The sequence below is a fragment of the Scyliorhinus canicula genome, chromosome 19 (genome assembly GCF_902713615.1).
Source record: "Scyliorhinus canicula chromosome 19, sScyCan1.1, whole genome shotgun sequence".
In the NCBI taxonomy this organism is placed as follows: domain Eukaryota; kingdom Metazoa; phylum Chordata; class Chondrichthyes; order Carcharhiniformes; family Scyliorhinidae; genus Scyliorhinus; species Scyliorhinus canicula.
In genome coordinates, this window is record NC_052164.1 from 86,169,427 (window position 1) to 86,187,443 (window position 18,017).

Genomic DNA, 18,017 nt, shown 5'->3' on the forward strand with positions numbered 1-18,017 from the left:
GGCAAAACTCACGCAAACACGGGGAGAATGTGCAAACTCCACACAGACAGTGACCCAGAGCCAGGACCTCAGTGCCGTGGGGCCACTGCGCCACCATGCTGCCCCAGCCCAAATGAATTAAGCAATTGCCTAATATCACGGCTGCTGAATATGTAAAGGTCATGTCAATGTCTTATTAATTATATTGTTACGGTTTAATGGCAATTACATTGTTAGTTTTGACAGTAATTACACTTAAACAGGTGATGGGTATTTAGTACACCTATTCATGGAAATAGCGGGGGGCTGGAGTAGTGTTCACTGTGAACTAAGTCAATAAACTCTCACCAGCAAAGAACACCGCAGTGTCTTAGTTTTAACTTCAGCAACCAATGTGTATATGATTAACAAGTCATAGACCTTCAATGAAGTTAACAAGGTTTCAAAAGGTTAAACCTTGAAGGAGCTAACGTCATAAAATATCATCAAAACCCTTAGGGAGGCTTAGGTTAGTTTATATCTCTGATAATAAACATTTAGTGCTATTCCCAATGTCATGGTCAGAATTTATGCCGCACAATTGTCCGTGACAAAAATATTTTAATATGTGAGGTTAGTATGTATTTCCTTTCCCTTAGAATGTTGTCCCAGTTTAAACCATTTCCAGCAGCAAGCGTTTGTAAATTTTAAATCTTCTCATTTTAGAAGATCATATATTGTCTCACACAATGCCCCAGGGGTTTTAATGTGATCTCTGTCGCACATACACAAAGATGAGATACAAATGAAAATGAAAACACTACAAGTTGTAATGCTTTGAGTATTTCATAGCAGTCCTGTAGCTTCTCCGTTGAATTGATAACTTGAGTTGGAGTGGAGGTGTTGAAAAGCAGTAAGATGTGATGCATTTTATAGTTGAATTTCTCGGAGGCTGGTTCTTGGGTGAACTAAGTCGGACCAGGTTACGGGGAGATTCCGTCTCTCTCTTCCATGGCATAACTGTTTTACCCTGGCTGCTGTTGTCTTGCAGCTTCTTCAGTAGCTTTTCGGATGATGTTTCTGATCTGAATTATGATATTTTAAAAAGAACAGGTAACAAACTTGGCTGCCTTAAATCGTGTGTCCAATTACAGGTTCAAACAACTTCTTCCAAAAAAGGATAGTGGGTTACCTTTCTTCACAACTTGCTTTTTAGTCTTTCACACGTTGAGAGCTTTTCAGACAGCCACGGTAGTCTTAATTGAGTGGTCTATTCAATTCAAATTATCCTTCAAACATTTTTCATGAATAGGATCGAGTTTTAGTAGCTCTGTGACTCAGAATGACAAGTTGGCTGATATGGGGTAGCCTAATTCTGGTTCTTGATAGTCTTGTTTACAGTTCATCCTTGACAAAAGGATTTGTGAATTACACAAGTGGCTAGGATTATTCATTTTTATAATGGGGCATTTGCTTGACTTTCAGTTCTGTCCGGAGCCGACAATGCCAAAGTCACTTTGACGTGTTGTCAGTCTTCTTAAAAGCTGTTGTGGCCGTTCAAAATATGTAATTTTAAAATTTGTAATGGCTTCTTGCCTGTACTGGACATGACACCATGCAGGCAAATTAAGCTAGAATGTGGGATGCACTCAATTCAACAATTCAATCTGAATGCTGCGCAGATGGACATTTTCAAACAATTACACATTTCACCAACCAAACATACCAATTCCCAGGTCCGTTATTTATTGTCAGTAATAGTTGAAGTAAAACAAGTACAAATCATTAAAATAAAAGTTCGGGTAGCTTTGATTCAGTTAATACAATGATCTATTTTCATAACTGTGTTATCAGCACATTAGTGTTACTTAGTTTGAATTATTGACCGTTAGATCATTGGTAGATTCAGGAAAACTTTAGAGGAACAGGATTTACTCTGTTTTCAGCTCATGTGCGAACCAAACAAATTAAAGGTGAAGTTCCAAGTTGAAATTAAGGATGAATCAACTCTTATAGAAAGGAAGCGGGGACTTTTATTTCGCATCAGTAGGATATATCAAAGTGTTTCACAATCTTTCATTTAATTTCTTTATCGTCTTTCTACGTAATATTTTCTTTGTTCAGCATGCAAAAAACATAGAGATTTCCTGCTTGTATACCTTTTCAGTGTCTATTTATTTAACCTTCAATTCTCAAATAAATTATGATCAAACTGTTTGTCAACTTTGGTAGATCTGTGAAATGTAATTATGTACTCCAAATTGAGGGTTATGATGCACTATTTAATATTTGACAGTCCTAGGTTCAGACAATGTCATTACGGTCAGTGGACTGTCCCCAGAAACCATGTATAGTCTGCGGTTATCTGCTATCAATGGAAAGGGAATCGGTGATGCAAGCCAGATCACTGAGTTCAAGACAGAACCAGTTCGTAAGTACATGATGGTTCTTTCATCACATGGTTTTAAACTGCTTGAAACATGTTTCTTTGAATTAATAAGGAAATGAGAATTGAACCTCTAGACTCATTAGCTTTATAAAATATTTTAAGGGACCATTATTCTGAGATAGAATTGACTCCCCTCCGAATGAAATGCTATTGTACAATCAAATATGGCTCAGAATGCTGCTACTATTCCAGTCATTATGTGTTAAAGTGAAACATGTTGCTAAAATTGGAGTTACAATTTTTCCTGCATTATTTACAGATGGATTGGCTCAATGTTTTTCATGTTTAAACTGTTAGATTTTTGAAAAAGGTTGTTTTCTATGAAGAGTTCAGGACAGAATGAAGACTGAAGTCTACACCATTGGAATGGATGGAAAATGTTTTTTGTTATACGTTCATATCACTTGTATGGATAAGGTATTTGCTGTGTGTCATAAATGCCTTGAAAGATATTTATTATCGAAGAACTCCAAATGATTCTGGTTCAGGTGCTTGAGATGAGCAGTTCTCTGAAGTCACTGTCAATCCTCCTCTGGGATTCTGGTTTATCAAATATTAGGAAAGATAAAGGATGTCCTTCCTGATATTAAATATTTCATTAAAATTAATTGCAAATTTATAGCATTGATCATCAGCTCTTAACTGCGCATCTAATTTGGGATTAGCTCTGGGGAAGTGTCAAGTTTTAAGCGTGTAAATGATAGTGCTACGTTGGTTTAAGAAGATGCATCCTTCTGAAATTAGGTTGAACGGCTCCCAGTATTGACATTCATCTGTGCCACAATTGGCCAATAAATTAAAGACCAATATGTAACTATGCCATATCTTTTTTTTAAAAAGGTGAAAGTTCTGATTGTCTTTGTTGAAAACTCTATTCAATTTGGGAAATGCATGCAATTACACAAAGATGGTTTTCATTATTCAGCATTGATTGCATAGAATAAGAAGTTAACAAAATAACTACTTTCAGCCCTTTTAGTTTCTTATATTGGAGACCATACAAAGAACAATACATCTCAGAAACAGGCCCTTCGGCCCTCCAAGCCTGTACCGGTCATGATACCAACCTTGACCAAAACCCTCAGCACTGCCTTGTGCTGTATCACTCTATACCTATCCTATCCATGTATTTGTTAAGATGCCTTTTGAACGGTATTAATGTATCTGGTTCCAAAACCTCCCCAGGCAACGCGTTCCAGGCACTCACCACCCTCTGCGTAAAAATACAGATTAAGAAAAAACAAGTATGTGGTTAGTCAATTTTGAGAAATATCTTTTCCAAACTCTTGGAAACTCTTCGAAAACAGGGGCAGAAAATTAGTTGTGCGATATTATGAGAGTACTACAACATTTGTCATTTTACTGGGTATATTTTATGGACGTGCAAATCTCCAATAGTTTACCAGCATGAAAACAGATAGTGAAATAAAGCCATTGTACAAAAGGTGCAGGCCCAAGCTCCCATCGATTACATATGTGAATTGTGTGAAAAAGGGATGGTAAAGTGCTTTGAAGAACCATGGAATCTTCATTCACTCACCACCCTGACATCAGTACGAATTAGAGTGAGGAATAACATGGCAGGTCCTGGTTATGTTGGTTATCGCTGTGTTGCAGACAGCTGAGAATTGTGAGGTGAAGTAGTTCTTCCTTCCTGCTCTTTGTTATTCATAGTGAAACGTATAAAGTAGCTAATAGGAAGAAAGCACGCACACTATAATTTTAGTTTCCACTGGTGTTACGAAGCATCTCGTATAGCTAGGCAGCGCCCAGTTTAGACCTTATATTTTTGGTGAAATCTGCAAATTGTTTTCCTGTAATCTATTGTCGCCATTAGTATTTTTTTCAAAGATACAGTTGTCAGCAATGCTTTCTGAGATAACAGTCAATCTGTCTGTTCTAATCACTGATGACCTCACAATTATTGTGGTAAAATCTGTTTAATTTCTTTCTTTAAAACTTCACTCTTTTGGTTTTAATCATTTGTACTTCACCCCTCTTTACGTCTTTTGTTTTTCTTTCCATTCCTCTATTCTCTTCTCATCTGTGTCCATTACAATGGAAGCAGTATTCACTGGTGAGCCAAGTAAGTTCATCCCTTCATCCTATTCATAGTCTCTGTTCATTGCTTAAGGTTTTACTTGTTAGCCTTATGGTGTTTTTAGGCAGTGCAATACTGTGTTATGAGACCTGGTGACACAGCGGGTTGGTCATTTGCCGGTTGGAGGATTGGTGAGGAGCGGCGACAATTTTTTTTCATGTAAAGCGCCACAGATCCTCTGCAGATTTATGCATGACAAGGATTGCTGGGTATTGGGCCATCATTTTGAGCAGGCGGCCTGATAGTAAGGCCCTGTGGCAAGCCACACTCCCGAATCACAATTTAGTACCCCCTCTCCAGCAGCGCAATTCAGTCCCCTAAATAAAGAGTCCCCCTCAGAGAACCCCTGAATAAAGAGACCTCCCAAAGGCTCCCCGGAAAAGTGACACCTGTTACTTTAGCCCCCAGGAGAGAGACCCCTGTCAGGAAGGACCCCCCCCCCCCACGCCCCGTCACGATATGCAGCCATGCAGATAATGATATACAGACAGGCAGCTAATGAACACAGAGAACAGGACATGGCCAATGAGTAGGCAGGACACTCAAGGGTGGTATCTCACCATAAAAGGCACAAAGCACTCACACTCCGCATCTTTCCACTGATGAACATCTACAGAGTGAGTAAGGGTGTATTTACAGTATCACACCTCCAGCACATGGCTAAGAGCTAGTTTGGTGCAGTCAGCCAGAGTAACCACACTTAGGTTAGCAGAGAGTCGAACTCATAGAGAACTGTGCTACTGGTTCAATAAATCAGATTGAACTAACTTCAAGGTATGGAGTATCTTTTGGTTAAAGAGGCATCCAGTTGCAGGCTGTGTTATCCCAGAGTACATAACATGAGAAGTACAACATTCAAATCGGCAAGTCTCATTATATTCCTTTGAAGATTAGCAGACTTACTGATAGGAGTAGTCTATCGGCCACCAAATAGTAACGTTATGGTGGGGCAGGCAATAAACAAAGAGATAACTGATGCATGTAGAAATGGTACAGCAGTTATCATGGGGAATTTTAATCTACATGTCGATTGGTTTAACCAGGTCGGTCAAGGCAACCTTGAGGAGGAGTTTATAGAATGTATCCGCGATAGTTTCCTAGAACAGTATGTAATGGAACCTACGAGGGAACAAGCGGTCCTAGATCTTGTCCTGTGTAATGAGACAGGATTGATTCATGATCTCATAGTTAGGGATCCTCTCGGAAGGAGCGATCACAATATGGTGGAATTTAAAATACAGATGGAGGGTGAGAAGGTAAAATCAAATACTAGTGTTCTGTGTTTAAACAAAGGAGATTACAATGGGATGAGAGAAGAACTAGCTAAGGTAGGCTGGGAGCAAAGACTTTATGGTGGAACGGTTGAGGAACAGTGGAGAACCTTCCAAGCGATTTTTCACAGTGCTCAGCAAAGGATTTATACCCACAAAAAGGAAGGACGGTAGAAAGAGGGAAAATCGACCGTGGATATCTAAGGAAATAAGGGAGTGTATCAAATTGAAGGAAAGAGCATACAAAGTGGCAAAGATTGGTGGGAGACTAGAGGACTGGGAAATATTTAAGGGGCAACAGAAAGCTACTAAAAAAGCTATAAAGAAGAGTAAGATAGAATATGAGAGTAAACTTGCTCAGAATATAAAAACAGACAGCAAATGTTTTTACAAATATATAAAGCAAAAAAGAGTGGCTAAGGTAAATATTGGTACTTTAGAGGATGAGAAGGAAGTTTTAATAATGGGAGATGAGGAAATGGCTGAGGAACTGAACAGGTTTTTTGGGTTGGTCTTCACAGTGGAAGACACAAATAACATGCCAGTGACTGATAGAAATTAGGTTATGACAGGTGATGACCTTGAGAGGATTGTTATCACTAAGGAGGTAGTGATGGGCAAGCTAATGGGGCTAAAGGTAGACAAGTCTCCTGGCCCTGATGGAATGCATCCCAGAGTGCTAAAAGAGATGGCATGGGAAATTGCAGATGCACTAGTGATGATTTACCAAAATTCACTAGACTCTGGGGTGGTCCCGGTGGATTGGAAATTAGCAAACGTGACACCACTGTTTAAAAAAGGAGGTAGGCAGAGAGCAGGAAATTATAGGCCAGTGAGCTTAACTTCGATAATAGGGAAGATGCTGGAATCTATCATCAAGGAAGAAATAGCGAGGCATCTGGATAGAAATTGTCCCATTGGGCAGATGCAGCATGGGTTCATAAAGGGCAGGTCGGGCCTAACTAATTTAGTGGAATTTTTTGAGGACATTACCAGTGCAGTGGATAACGGGGAGCCAATGGATGTGGTATATCTGGATTTCCAGAAAGCTTTTGACAAGGTGCCACACAAAAGGCTGCTGCATAGGATAAAGATGCATGGCATTAAGGGTAAAGTAGTAGCATGGATAGAGGATTGGTTAATTAATAGCAAGCAAAGAGTGGGGATTAATGGGTGTTTCTCTGGTTGGCGATCAGTAGATAGTGGTGTCCCTCAGGGATCCGTGTTGGGCCCACAATTGTTCACAATCTACATAGATGATTTGGAGTTGGGGGACCAAGGGCAATGTGTCCAAGTTTGCAGATGACACTAAGATGAGTGGTAAAGCGAAAAGTGCAGAGGATACTGGAAGTCTGTAGAGGGATTTGGATAGGTTAAGTGAATGGGCTAGGGTCTGGCAAATGGAATACAATGTTGACAAATGTGAGGTAATCCATTTTGGTAGGAATAACAGCAAACGGGATTATTATTTAAACAATAAAATATTAAAGCATGCTACTGTGCAGAGAGACCTGGGTGTGCTCGTGCATGAGTCACAGAAAGTTGGTTTACAGGTGCAACAGGTGATTAAGAAGGCAAATGGAATGTTGTCCTTCATTGCTAGAGGGATGGAGTTTAAGACTAGGGAGGTTATGCTGCAATTGTATAAGGTGTTAGTGAGGCCACACCAGGAGTATTGTGTTCAGTTTTGGTCTCCTTACTTGAGAAAGGACGTACTGGCACTGGAGGGTGTGCAGAGGAGATTCACAAGGTTAATCCCAGAGCTGAAGGGGTTGGATTACGAGGAGAGGTTGAGTAGACTGGGACTGTACTCGTTGGAATTTAGAAGGATGAGGGGAGATCTTATCGAAACATTTAAAATTATGAAGGGAATAGATAGGATAGATGCGGGCAGGTTGTTTCCACTGGCGGGTGAACGCAGAACTAGGGGGCATAGCCTCAAAATAAGGGGAAGTAGATTTAGGACTGAGTTTAGGAGGAACTTCTTCACCCAAAGGGTTGTGAATCAATGGACTTCCTTGCCCAGTGAAGCAGTTGAGGCTCCTTCATTAAATGTTTTTAAGGTAAAGATAGATAGTTTTTTGAAGAAAAAAGGGATTAAGGTTTATGGTGTTCGGGCCGGAAAGTGGAGCTGAGTCCACAAAAGATCAGCCATGATCTCATTGAATGGCGGAGCAGGCTCGAGGGGCCAGATGGCCTACTCCTGCTCCTAGTTCTTATGTTCTTATGTTAATATATCACCCCATATCAAAACTGACACACTATCTTGTAATTTCCTTTATCCCCAGCCCAAACATGTATCACTTTGGGCAGCTTTTTTATTATCTGACCAGAGGTACAACATCTGAATAGAAACCAATAAGTATGGAATAGCTGATTACCTTTTTAGAACTATAAATGCAAAGCATACACATGTCTTTCCACCTCGTATTTGACATGCCGAGTTGATTTGTTTTTCCTCTGGGTGCATAATCATCATTCTGCATCCTTAAACAGCAATAGGTAATTGCGGCAATAACTTTGCACTCTTCCAGTCGATGAATTTTAAGTCACAGCATGATTTTATAATCTAAACTGAGGTGTGACTCCATTGCAGAAAGAAAATTCAGCCCCATGTGACTCGTAACTTGGAGGCTTATCTCTTACATTTGTCTTTATTCCTTCATGGGATCACTGGCTAAGCCAGCATTTCTATTGCCCACGTTGTCACATGACTGATCAAGGAGATGAAGCTTCACAGGCTCAAATAGATTGGCAAATGTTCTGTGAATTCCCCTCTAGGTAAAAGATAATGGGGTAGAGTTTCCACTTTGGGTGTAATCGATGATCAGGATGGAAGTGGTGCCCATTTTGAGAGGCGTTTTTAGTCTAGTTTCCACTCACCACTTCTTTATTGCGAAACACAAAATTTGCTGAGGACCAGTGCAATTAGGCAGCATTTTGAAACTTAATTTTAAAAAAACCTTTAGCTTCTACACCTTGATGTATTTAATGGTGGTCAAACTAGTCCAGTGTGATTAATACAGCTGAAAATGTGTTTGTCACAAAAAAAGCATATTTAATCTGTGTCAAGGAGTTGTGAGCAACCCTATTTTAAATCGTTGAAAATTCTTTAAAAACAGAGAGCCACATGCAAATTCAAACAGAACCCTGTTTCAACCCTGTCTTTTTAAAAAAATTCTCATTCGTGTCCTTACTCAAAAAAGAGTCCGCATAATTAGTTCAAGCCCAAATTTCCGCATTTCGTGGAAACTCATCCTGGGGGCAGTTTTGCCGATGGCGTCGAGCATGACACTTTTTTAATCTGCACAAAATGTGTTCTTTGTGATTCTTGTTCTCAGATTGGATGTTGTGGTGTTCGCAAAGACCACAGAAGCTCAGTTCATTAACAAAGCTAACATTTAAAGCACAACTACTAACTCCAATAGTAACAATAACCTAGTATTCAACAATCTAGAACTCTATCTATAACTGTACTGTCCTCTCTATCACTGCTCTCTCTAGCTCTCCTCTCCAGCCTTCTCCCAGAATTCTGTGAGTCTGTGTTTTATATACTTCTGCATATAGCACCATCTCGTGGTTAATTATGATATGACATTAACCCTTTGTATTCTGAACATTTCCCATAATGTCACACAAAGGATCTATTAGCACTGATAATTTCTACAGAAAGCTCGGAGATATTTTGCATGGCTTACGCTAATTTCAGGAATGCAGTGAAATCAGCACATCCTGACAAAAACTCTACCCCAGAAACTGCAATAAGTATGCTATACATAAAAAAAAAGGATATGAAGTGTGTTACAGAGATATATGTTCTTAGTGGTAGAATTTAAACCACTAAATACTTGGCCAAATGGAAAGGAGGCAGTCCAGAAAAGGCTCACTAGGTTAATCCCGGGTATGGAGGAATTTTCTTATGAGGAGAGGTTAAGTAACTTGGATCTAGGAAAAGGAGAGGTGACCTTATTGAGACATATATGATTCTCGGTGCTTGACAGGGTAGACACTGAGAGGTTCTTTCCCCTTGTGGAAGAGTCTGGGTCAAGAGGGCATAATCTCAGAGTTAGCGGTCTCCCATTTAAGACAGAGATGAGGAGGAATTTCTTAACTCAGAGGGTAGTGAACCTGTATAATTCTTTACCACAGAGAGCTGTAGATATTGGGTCATTAAGTATGTTCAAGGCTGAGATAGACAGATATTTAATCAATAAGGAAATCAAGGGTTATGGCGATAAGGTGGGAAAGTGAAACAGGATTATCAGGTCAGTCATAAACTCATTCAATGACGGAGCAGACTTGACGGAGCCGAATGGCTTATTTATGCGTCTACATCTTAAGGGGCTGACTGGTAAGCCATTAAGCTAGTTACTGCAGGTACGGGGGAGAACTTTATTCACGTTAAGCAGTCTTACATTGATTTCCTGCGTGGGGTTGGGGGAGGGGGGCGGGGGGGGGGGGGAGAGAGAAACTGGTTGCTACCTGCATGGCCTTAACAGCAATCTTCAATGATATTAGTGAAGATCACGGCCTTCCTTGGCATCCCCAGAGAACCAACTTAAATCTGTGTTGCATTGCTGGACGCTAGACAACCAAATTCATCCATCACGATATTTTATAGTGCTGAAGGATAAAAATATATTTTTTAGAGAGTTTAACTTCTGCCTGGTGGTTGTCAGTAATTTCCACCACGAAAGCAAAGGTGCAGAGGGATGGCATGAACTGTGAACTGGATGGGAATAATCATTTAGAAATGGAATATTTTTCTTTGCAATCTGCTGGTAGTCTTATTCCAGCACACAAACAACACAGTGACTATGAAATGTTTTATCTGCTCAATGTTTGAATGAACCCTTTCCAGACTGGGGAAGTCGCATGGCGGTCACACACAAAACCAGATCTGTTTTTCTTTTCTTTTTTTGAATGCCCTGCGTTTGTGTCATTAACCATAAAACAGCAATTTGTGAATTTTTTTTTAATAGAACTTTGATTCAAAGTTGCAACGCTGTTCAAGGGCCGAACGTTTTGATGCAGATTCATGGTGCAATATAATCCATTACAATGGGAATTTGAAACAAATGGAAACTGGGTCAATTCATATGTCCAGTGTCAGAATAGTTAAATGCTACTCTTGACACTAATGTCCATATATCTGTCAGTGTAAATGAGTTATGTTTCCACGGTAGTTGTGTTGTGAATATTTCTTAGCTTTTATGGAAGCGTGATTTACGATCTCATTACATTATAAACATCTTCGAAAACAGAGACTGATTGATGGTGAATAAGAATTATGTGATGTCTGATTCATTTCGTTCTCAAATCACCATCCCTATTTACATTGGTTAACACCAGGAGAGTAATTAAATACAGAATTTACAGCATTTTGTATTGGGTCTGATGCCAATGGTGGTGGGGAGGAAAGCTCAGCTGAAACTTCGCACAACATGTGCGGGAATCTCCTCTCTGGGTTCTAAGTCCCTATGCCCGCTGGAAAACGAGCGGGAAACATTCGGAATTTTTCCTAGAAAGTCCGGGGTGATTCTCCACCTTCAAGGCATGGCCCCGGCGTGCGTCCTGCAGCTCTGGCTGCCAGTGGGGCCCTGCAGTTACGCAGGCGCTCGGCAACCGGCTGCGCTGCCGCGCATGCGCACGGCGGCCTGCTGGTCATGTGCGCGGCGGCCATCTTCGTGCTGGCCACTGAGTGCACCCGCTGATCGGTAGCCACCAATCGCGGGTCTGGCCACCGTGGAGCCCCCCCTGGAGTCGGATCCCCCCCCCCCACCAGGGTGGCCCCCACGGCCAGAACGTCGAGGTCCAGCCAGGTGGGACCACATGTGAACCACGCCGGCGGGACTCGGCCCATTGCGCGTGGAGAATCGCCGTGGGTGCCGCTTTCAACGGCCCCTTACCGGCGCCACGCCAATCACGCGCGGCTGCCGCCGATTCTCCGGTCGCCGGAAAATGGCGTGCTGTTGTGGGAGCCTATTTTGGGTCATTTTCTACCCCTGTGCCAAGCACGATTTCGGAGAATCCCGCTCCCTGTGTTTTGGTTCAATAGGTTTCATGAGCTTCATATCAGTGGTAGAATAAGTTGCATTCTTTTTCATTGGAATGCTGACCCTTGTCCTGGTGCACTTAATCTGCCTCTTGTCATCACAAAATCCAGTCAATATTTGAATAATAGCAAGCCGAGAAAGAAATGGGAACAATTGAAAGCTTTAATTAAATGTTTTCTTCAGTTTCATCTGCAGGTCAATTGACTGAGTTGCAAAGAGCAGAGTGCCATTTGAACCATTATGCAGCATAAGCACTAGCAAGGTTGGGCCAGTGGAGAAGGTTAAATCAGTGAAGTCAGATACCAGCAATCGTACTGTTGGAACTCTAATGTCAATCTAGCCATTTTGATTACCCATGATTGCTGACTGATTCCCATTGTTCCGGGGAGTCTGGGATCTGCAGAATTCTCATCTTTGGTTGCTAACTTGGGCTTTGCTTTTACAGCGACTGTGTAGGAACCCCCTGCAGGGAAGCAAGCTTAAAAAAAAACTTGCGAAGTTACTAATTATTGATGTTGAAAGCTTGCCTAGATTGGCAGCTGTTTGACTGCTGATGTGCTTATCTCAAGGTCAGAACGAAACCGCAAATTGTTTTCGTGCAGGATTTTATTGGAAAAAGCTTTTTAGTTCTGATTGGTTAGTTTTATAGAAAGTGTGGGGTCCGAAACTTGATGGATCCTCTCAAAGCTTTGCACATACCAGTTGATCTCCCTTACCATTGCAAAACCAAGATCCACCCAGCAGGTTGAGTGGGATTAGAGGACCAGGGAAAAAGGAATGATTGAAGAGATGATTGAGAGGGAGGTGAGATGGTGGGAGAGAGGGAGAGGCTGGGGGAGATGGAGAAGGGACTGAGTGGGTGAAGGAAGAGGTTGATAGGGGGAATACATTGGAGAAGGCTCGGAATGTCCTTCACTCTCCTTGGACCAGAATTTCACCTCAGAGTGGAACAGGTCCTTGGCTTGTTCTCTGCGTGTGTTTCTTCACAGGAAGAAGAAGGAGAAGTTATGGGGAATAGTTATATAGTTTCATCCTTTCAGGAGGGGAGGCATGGGCAAGCTAGTATTCAACATGGCAAGGCCAATCCTTGGATTCACAAAAGCATTAAATAGCAGGCAGCAAGATGTTACATGCACACGGAAAACCATTTGTTCACTAACATCACCATAGGAGGCATGTGACGGTATTAGAAAGGTTACAGAAAAGACTTCAATGCTGCCAGAGATGAAAGTCTTTAGTTACATTGGCAAATTGGAGCAGTTCGTACTGTTCGCCTTTGAGCAGAGACGATTGAGAGGAGATATGATGCAGGCGCACAAAATCATAAGGGGACTGAACAGAGTAGAAAAGAAGAAATTGTTCCCATTAGCGGAGAGAACGAGTGCTCAAGGACACAAATTTAAGGTAATTGGCAAAAGCAAAAATGGTGACACGCGGAAAACCTTTTTCACACAGTGAATTGTTAGGATCTGGAATGCGCTGTCCAAGTGTGGTGGAGGCAGGATCAATTGAGGCTTTCAAGAGGAAATTTGATCATTATCTGAAAAATAAAGAATTGCAAGGCTATGTATAGGAAAAGGCAGGGGAGTAGCACTAAGTGAATTGCTCCTTCAGGGGGCTAGCAGAAACACAACAAGCTGAATGATCTCCTTCTGTGCTGTAACCCTTCTGCGATTCTATGATGTTATAAGCTAGATTATAATATTTTTCAAGCCACTGCATTTTGGCATAATTCGCCTAATTGCTGGAGATGTAGAATTTGATTGACTAGTTCTTAGGAACCATTTGACAGATCAGTTTAATCACGAGGACTTCTTTGTAGGCTACAACTGCCCATAATCCTCCCCACCATTATATCTATTCATGCACAACTGATCATGCGTGAAGTAGTATGATGGTATTTCTTCAGATCTGATAACTAGGCCACTTTAATGTCAAATTAAAAATCATTTCCATGTTCTACAATTTCTCCGAGCACCTACTAAATATATTAACTTTACATAAATCTTACAAGAAACTTTGCAGGTCATTTACTTTTACTTTTGTGTATGCAGGTTGCCACAGTAGCTTGATCTGGGGAAAATTGTACAATCTGATCCGTCTGCCAATTAGTTTATAATGTATTTGTTCTAGAAACCAGCTTTCAGTAAATGCTGCTTTAATGACTGCATAATCCAAAATAGCTGTGCAACCTGAGTGAGTAATTGTCTCAAGAGGGTAGAACAGAGAATCTGCCCTTTGTGCCCCTGCTGTGATGTTATTGATAGAGGAAAATTAAATTGATATCCGCAGAGCCTGTTCAAGTGTAAGTGACAAATCATTCGCAACAGATAGCAAAATAATAGGTCTGAATATTTGGAGACTGGGGATAGGGACAAGTTCCTTTATTAAGCTCTTCTGTAAAGTGCCTGATTTCCCATTGATGCAATAAGAATGAACTTTGTTCCCAAAGTATTTCCACCCTCTTCTTCCAAAAATTATTTCTCGGCCGTGGAAGGCTGAAAACCATTTGTAAATTCTCAAGATTAGCTGGCAAAGCTCTGTACATTGGTAAAGAAACAGCTTTCATGTAACAACTTTGGCTCACCAGCTAGATAAGAAACTACTGAAGTTTATTTACAACATACTGGCTGAAATTCTCTAGCTGTTGGGATTCTCTTTTCCTGCTGCCAGCGCACCCCCTCCCGCGGGTTTTCTGACAGGAAGAGACAATCCAGCCAGCAGCGAACGGTGCGCCGCCAAGAAACACGTGGCCTGGGGGACCAGAGAATCTCACACTATCTTAGAGTCCCACAGCTTCATGGCTGCCATCTCAGTGTCCGGAATCGATCTGAGTTAAAAGCCCGTGCTTGCTAGGGTGAGCCCCCAACCCTGATCCCCTGATTTGTTTCCCCAGGTCATGTGACCCTATCGGCCAGTCGCCCCTTAAAAGGGCCAGACATCACATCCCTCCCCCTCTAATCCTTTTATACAATGATAACAGTTAAACTATACAGTCCCCAATAAATTTAACATTTAACCCATTCAACCAGTCTATCGTAGATTTGTCTCTGCTGGTTTCCGCTTTCTGGCAGAGGGATGTAACTTCACCCAGCTTCTGCTGGGGTAGGTTCTACAGAAACCTCTGCACCTGGTATCTCCTCAGGTACTGGCAACTCGGCCTCATCCGTTTCTGTGGTGACAGCAGGCTCTCCTGTTACGGGTTAACTCTACACTTCACGACTCGAACAACAAGCAACGTTATCTACGGGCAATAGGGTTTCAGGCTGTAGTACTGGCTGCTGGGACAACTCTCGTCCATGTAAGTGGTCCACATGTTTCCTGATAATTAGATCTGATACATTCACTTCGCAGACAGCGGTCCAGTCTTGGCTACAACTCCTGGCACCCAACTTGGTCCGCTTCTGAAATTTCTGCCATACACTAGTCCATCTATTGCAAATGACCTTACTGCTTTTCCTGAATCATGCTCTTTCTACTGACTGTTCTAACTAACCTTTGCCCTCCCCGGCAACTTCTGAAAGACCAAACTTAGTCTGGCCCTGAAACATTGGTCCATCAATAATTCCGCTGGAAGCACTCTTGTTGTAGAATGCGGCGCTATCCAATATCCTAGAAGAAATCAAAACATTATGATTTCCAGAGTCGCACCTGACTGCTTTTTAAGACCTGGCTTGAGGGTTTGGACTGCTCGTTCAGCCAGTTCATTGAACGCTGGGTGGTATGGCGCAGTACAGATTTGCTTTATACCATTTGTGGAGATGAAATTCTGAAATTAAGCACTCGAGAAAACCGTTCATTTTTCCGACGAGTATCCCTTGGGATGCAAAACACTGACGCAATTCCTCAACTGTGGCATGTGACATCGTAGACTTCATTTTGAGCACTTCCATCCACTTTCAATGGGCATCTATCAGGACCAAAAATCATTGTGCCCAAAAATGGCCCCACATAATCAATGTGCACGTGCACCCATGACTGACCAGGCCATTCTCAATGGTGAAAAAGTGCTGTTGCAGGCAACCCCTGTCGAACTGGCACTAACCTCTCAATGGTAGCATCTGTGCCAGGCGACTAAACATAACTCTTGGTGAGCATCTTCATAGGCATATGTAATTCAGCCAAGAGCAACTTCCTCCCTGATACAATGACAACTACTCTTGCTTCCCAAAGTACAATGCCATCTTCACAATTTAATTCATCTTCCTGAATACAATATGGCTTCATCTCTTCAGACACTGACTTATTGGTCCATCCTGTTAATATTTTACGTTTCACCTGGGGAAATTGCAGGTCTCTGCTGGTCCGAAACTTGATTTGCTGCACCAAAAATTGCCAACGTATCCAAGAGCCAATGTTGGAATGTATATACGTATGCTGATAAGATTAATGCACAATGATGAATCCTTGATGATGCGATTGGCAAAATAGCCCTGTCTTCCTTAAAAAGACCAAAACCTGATTTGCGGTCCATAGTAATTGCAAAATGCCTTCTATGCACGTACTGATGGAGCTTCTTTACTCCCTACACGGCAGCTAACCCTTCTTTTTCAATCTAAGAATAGTCTTTTCAGCCTCTGAGAGGGTTTTGGAGACATAGCCTATAGGTCTTTCAGACCAATCATCCATTATATGAGACAAGACTGCAGCGACACCATAAGGAGAGGGGTTACAAGTTAACACCAATTTTCTGGATGGATCGAAGTGCATTGATAAACAAGCTGAATATAATAATTGCTTTATCTTGTTAGATGCTTCTCTCAGAACCTCCAAAACCAACGCTGATGCTTCTTCAGTAACATACATATGGGGAGCAAACAATGTCGACAAATTCGGCAGAAAATATCCATAATAATTCACCATTCCTGAGAAGGATTTGAGCTCAGATGTGTTTTTGGGGGCCAGTGCTCCCTTTATTGCTCTAACCTTGTCACCCATGTACATCTACCCGGTAACCTGGGTAAGTCACTCCATTGGCCTGAAAAGTACATTTCTCCTTCTAGAGGCGAACTCCAGCCCACTTGAAATCTTCTTGGCACCTCTTCCAAGTTGGCTAGGTGCATGGCTTCTGTTGAAGCCATTATCAATACATCATCCAGGTATACTATTACATGTGGCAATCCTCACATCAAACTTTCCACTGTTCCCTGGAAAATGGCATATGCTTATGACATGCCAAAAGTCAAGTGCGTACACTGAAACAAGCCCTTGTGTGTGTTAATTGCAACATAGCTTCAGAAAGCATTGTCAAATCAAGCTGGCTTGATAAGCATGGCTTATGTCTAACTTTGTAGGATAACGATAATGTCACCACAGTCCCAGATGACCATAGGCTGTTTTACCCTTTGAGGGGAGGGTTGACTGGTGGTGGTTGAACCTGAGGACGACCACACCTTAGGCGAGGGGTATCCTCAGCCAGTACAGAATTGAACCCATGCTTCTGGCATTGTTCTACATCACAAACTAGCTGTCTAGCCCACTGAGCTAAACCAGCCCCAAGTCAAGCGTTCTATTAGATTGGCCTCTGGCCAATTTGCGTTCTTTGGCATGGAGCTCCTCAGTGCACATGGGCTATGTACGGCCTCGATCGCACGGCCCCCGATCTAACGCAAGTGACGTTTTATAGTGTTGTGTTTCTCAGCTCTGCGAGCGCCAGGAAATATGCAACTAAACGCGTTCACAATAGGACTTTATTCCCATTTACTTATATACTGAGTGCTCTGTTGTCCAATGGTTGCCAACCTTTTCAGTGACACGACACACTTCAATGAGACAGGCAATTCCACAGCAGATCCACTTTTTTTCTGCTGAATCGATTGGGTTGGGGCTGATTTAACACTGGGCTAAATCGCTGGCTTTGAAAGCAGACCAAGGCAGGCCAGCAGCACGGTTCAATTCCCGTACCAGCCTCCCCGAACAAGCGCCGGAATGTGGCGACTAGGGGCTTTTCACAGTAACTTCATTTGAAGCCTACTTGTGACAATAAGCAATTTTCATTTCATCTGAGGTAAAATCCTGTGCCTGCTGGACCCTGGTCTCCTGATTGGTTTTCCGAGGTCATGTGGGTCTTATCAGCCGATCGCCCTTTCCAGGGGCCAGATACCACAGTCACTTGTATGAAGAATGCTTAAATATTCAGCCTAACAATAGGCATGTTATTTTGCTGCCTCTACCTCAGCAGA

At 42.0% G+C, this 18,017-nt stretch overlaps 1 protein-coding gene across 30 annotated transcripts in view; it reads left to right on the forward strand.

Annotated features, from left to right (window-relative positions):
* The window catches only part of LOC119954469 (neural cell adhesion molecule 1-like), a 563,058-nt gene that overhangs the window by 440,703 nt on the left and 104,338 nt on the right, over window positions 1–18,017 (forward strand). For 9 of the 30 annotated variants that reach the window (XM_038779704.1, XM_038779705.1, XM_038779720.1 and 6 more), the window contains 2 exons: window positions 2,255–2,389; window positions 5,762–5,764. In XM_038779704.1, coding sequence (XP_038635632.1) covers window positions 2,255–2,389; window positions 5,762–5,764 — 138 coding nt within the window. Of the gene's footprint in view, window positions 1–2,254; window positions 2,390–4,475; window positions 4,494–5,761; window positions 5,765–9,283; window positions 9,314–18,017 lie in introns of all 30 variants that reach the window. The other 21 variants (XM_038779706.1, XM_038779707.1, XM_038779709.1 and 18 more) reach the window with 4 other exon arrangements.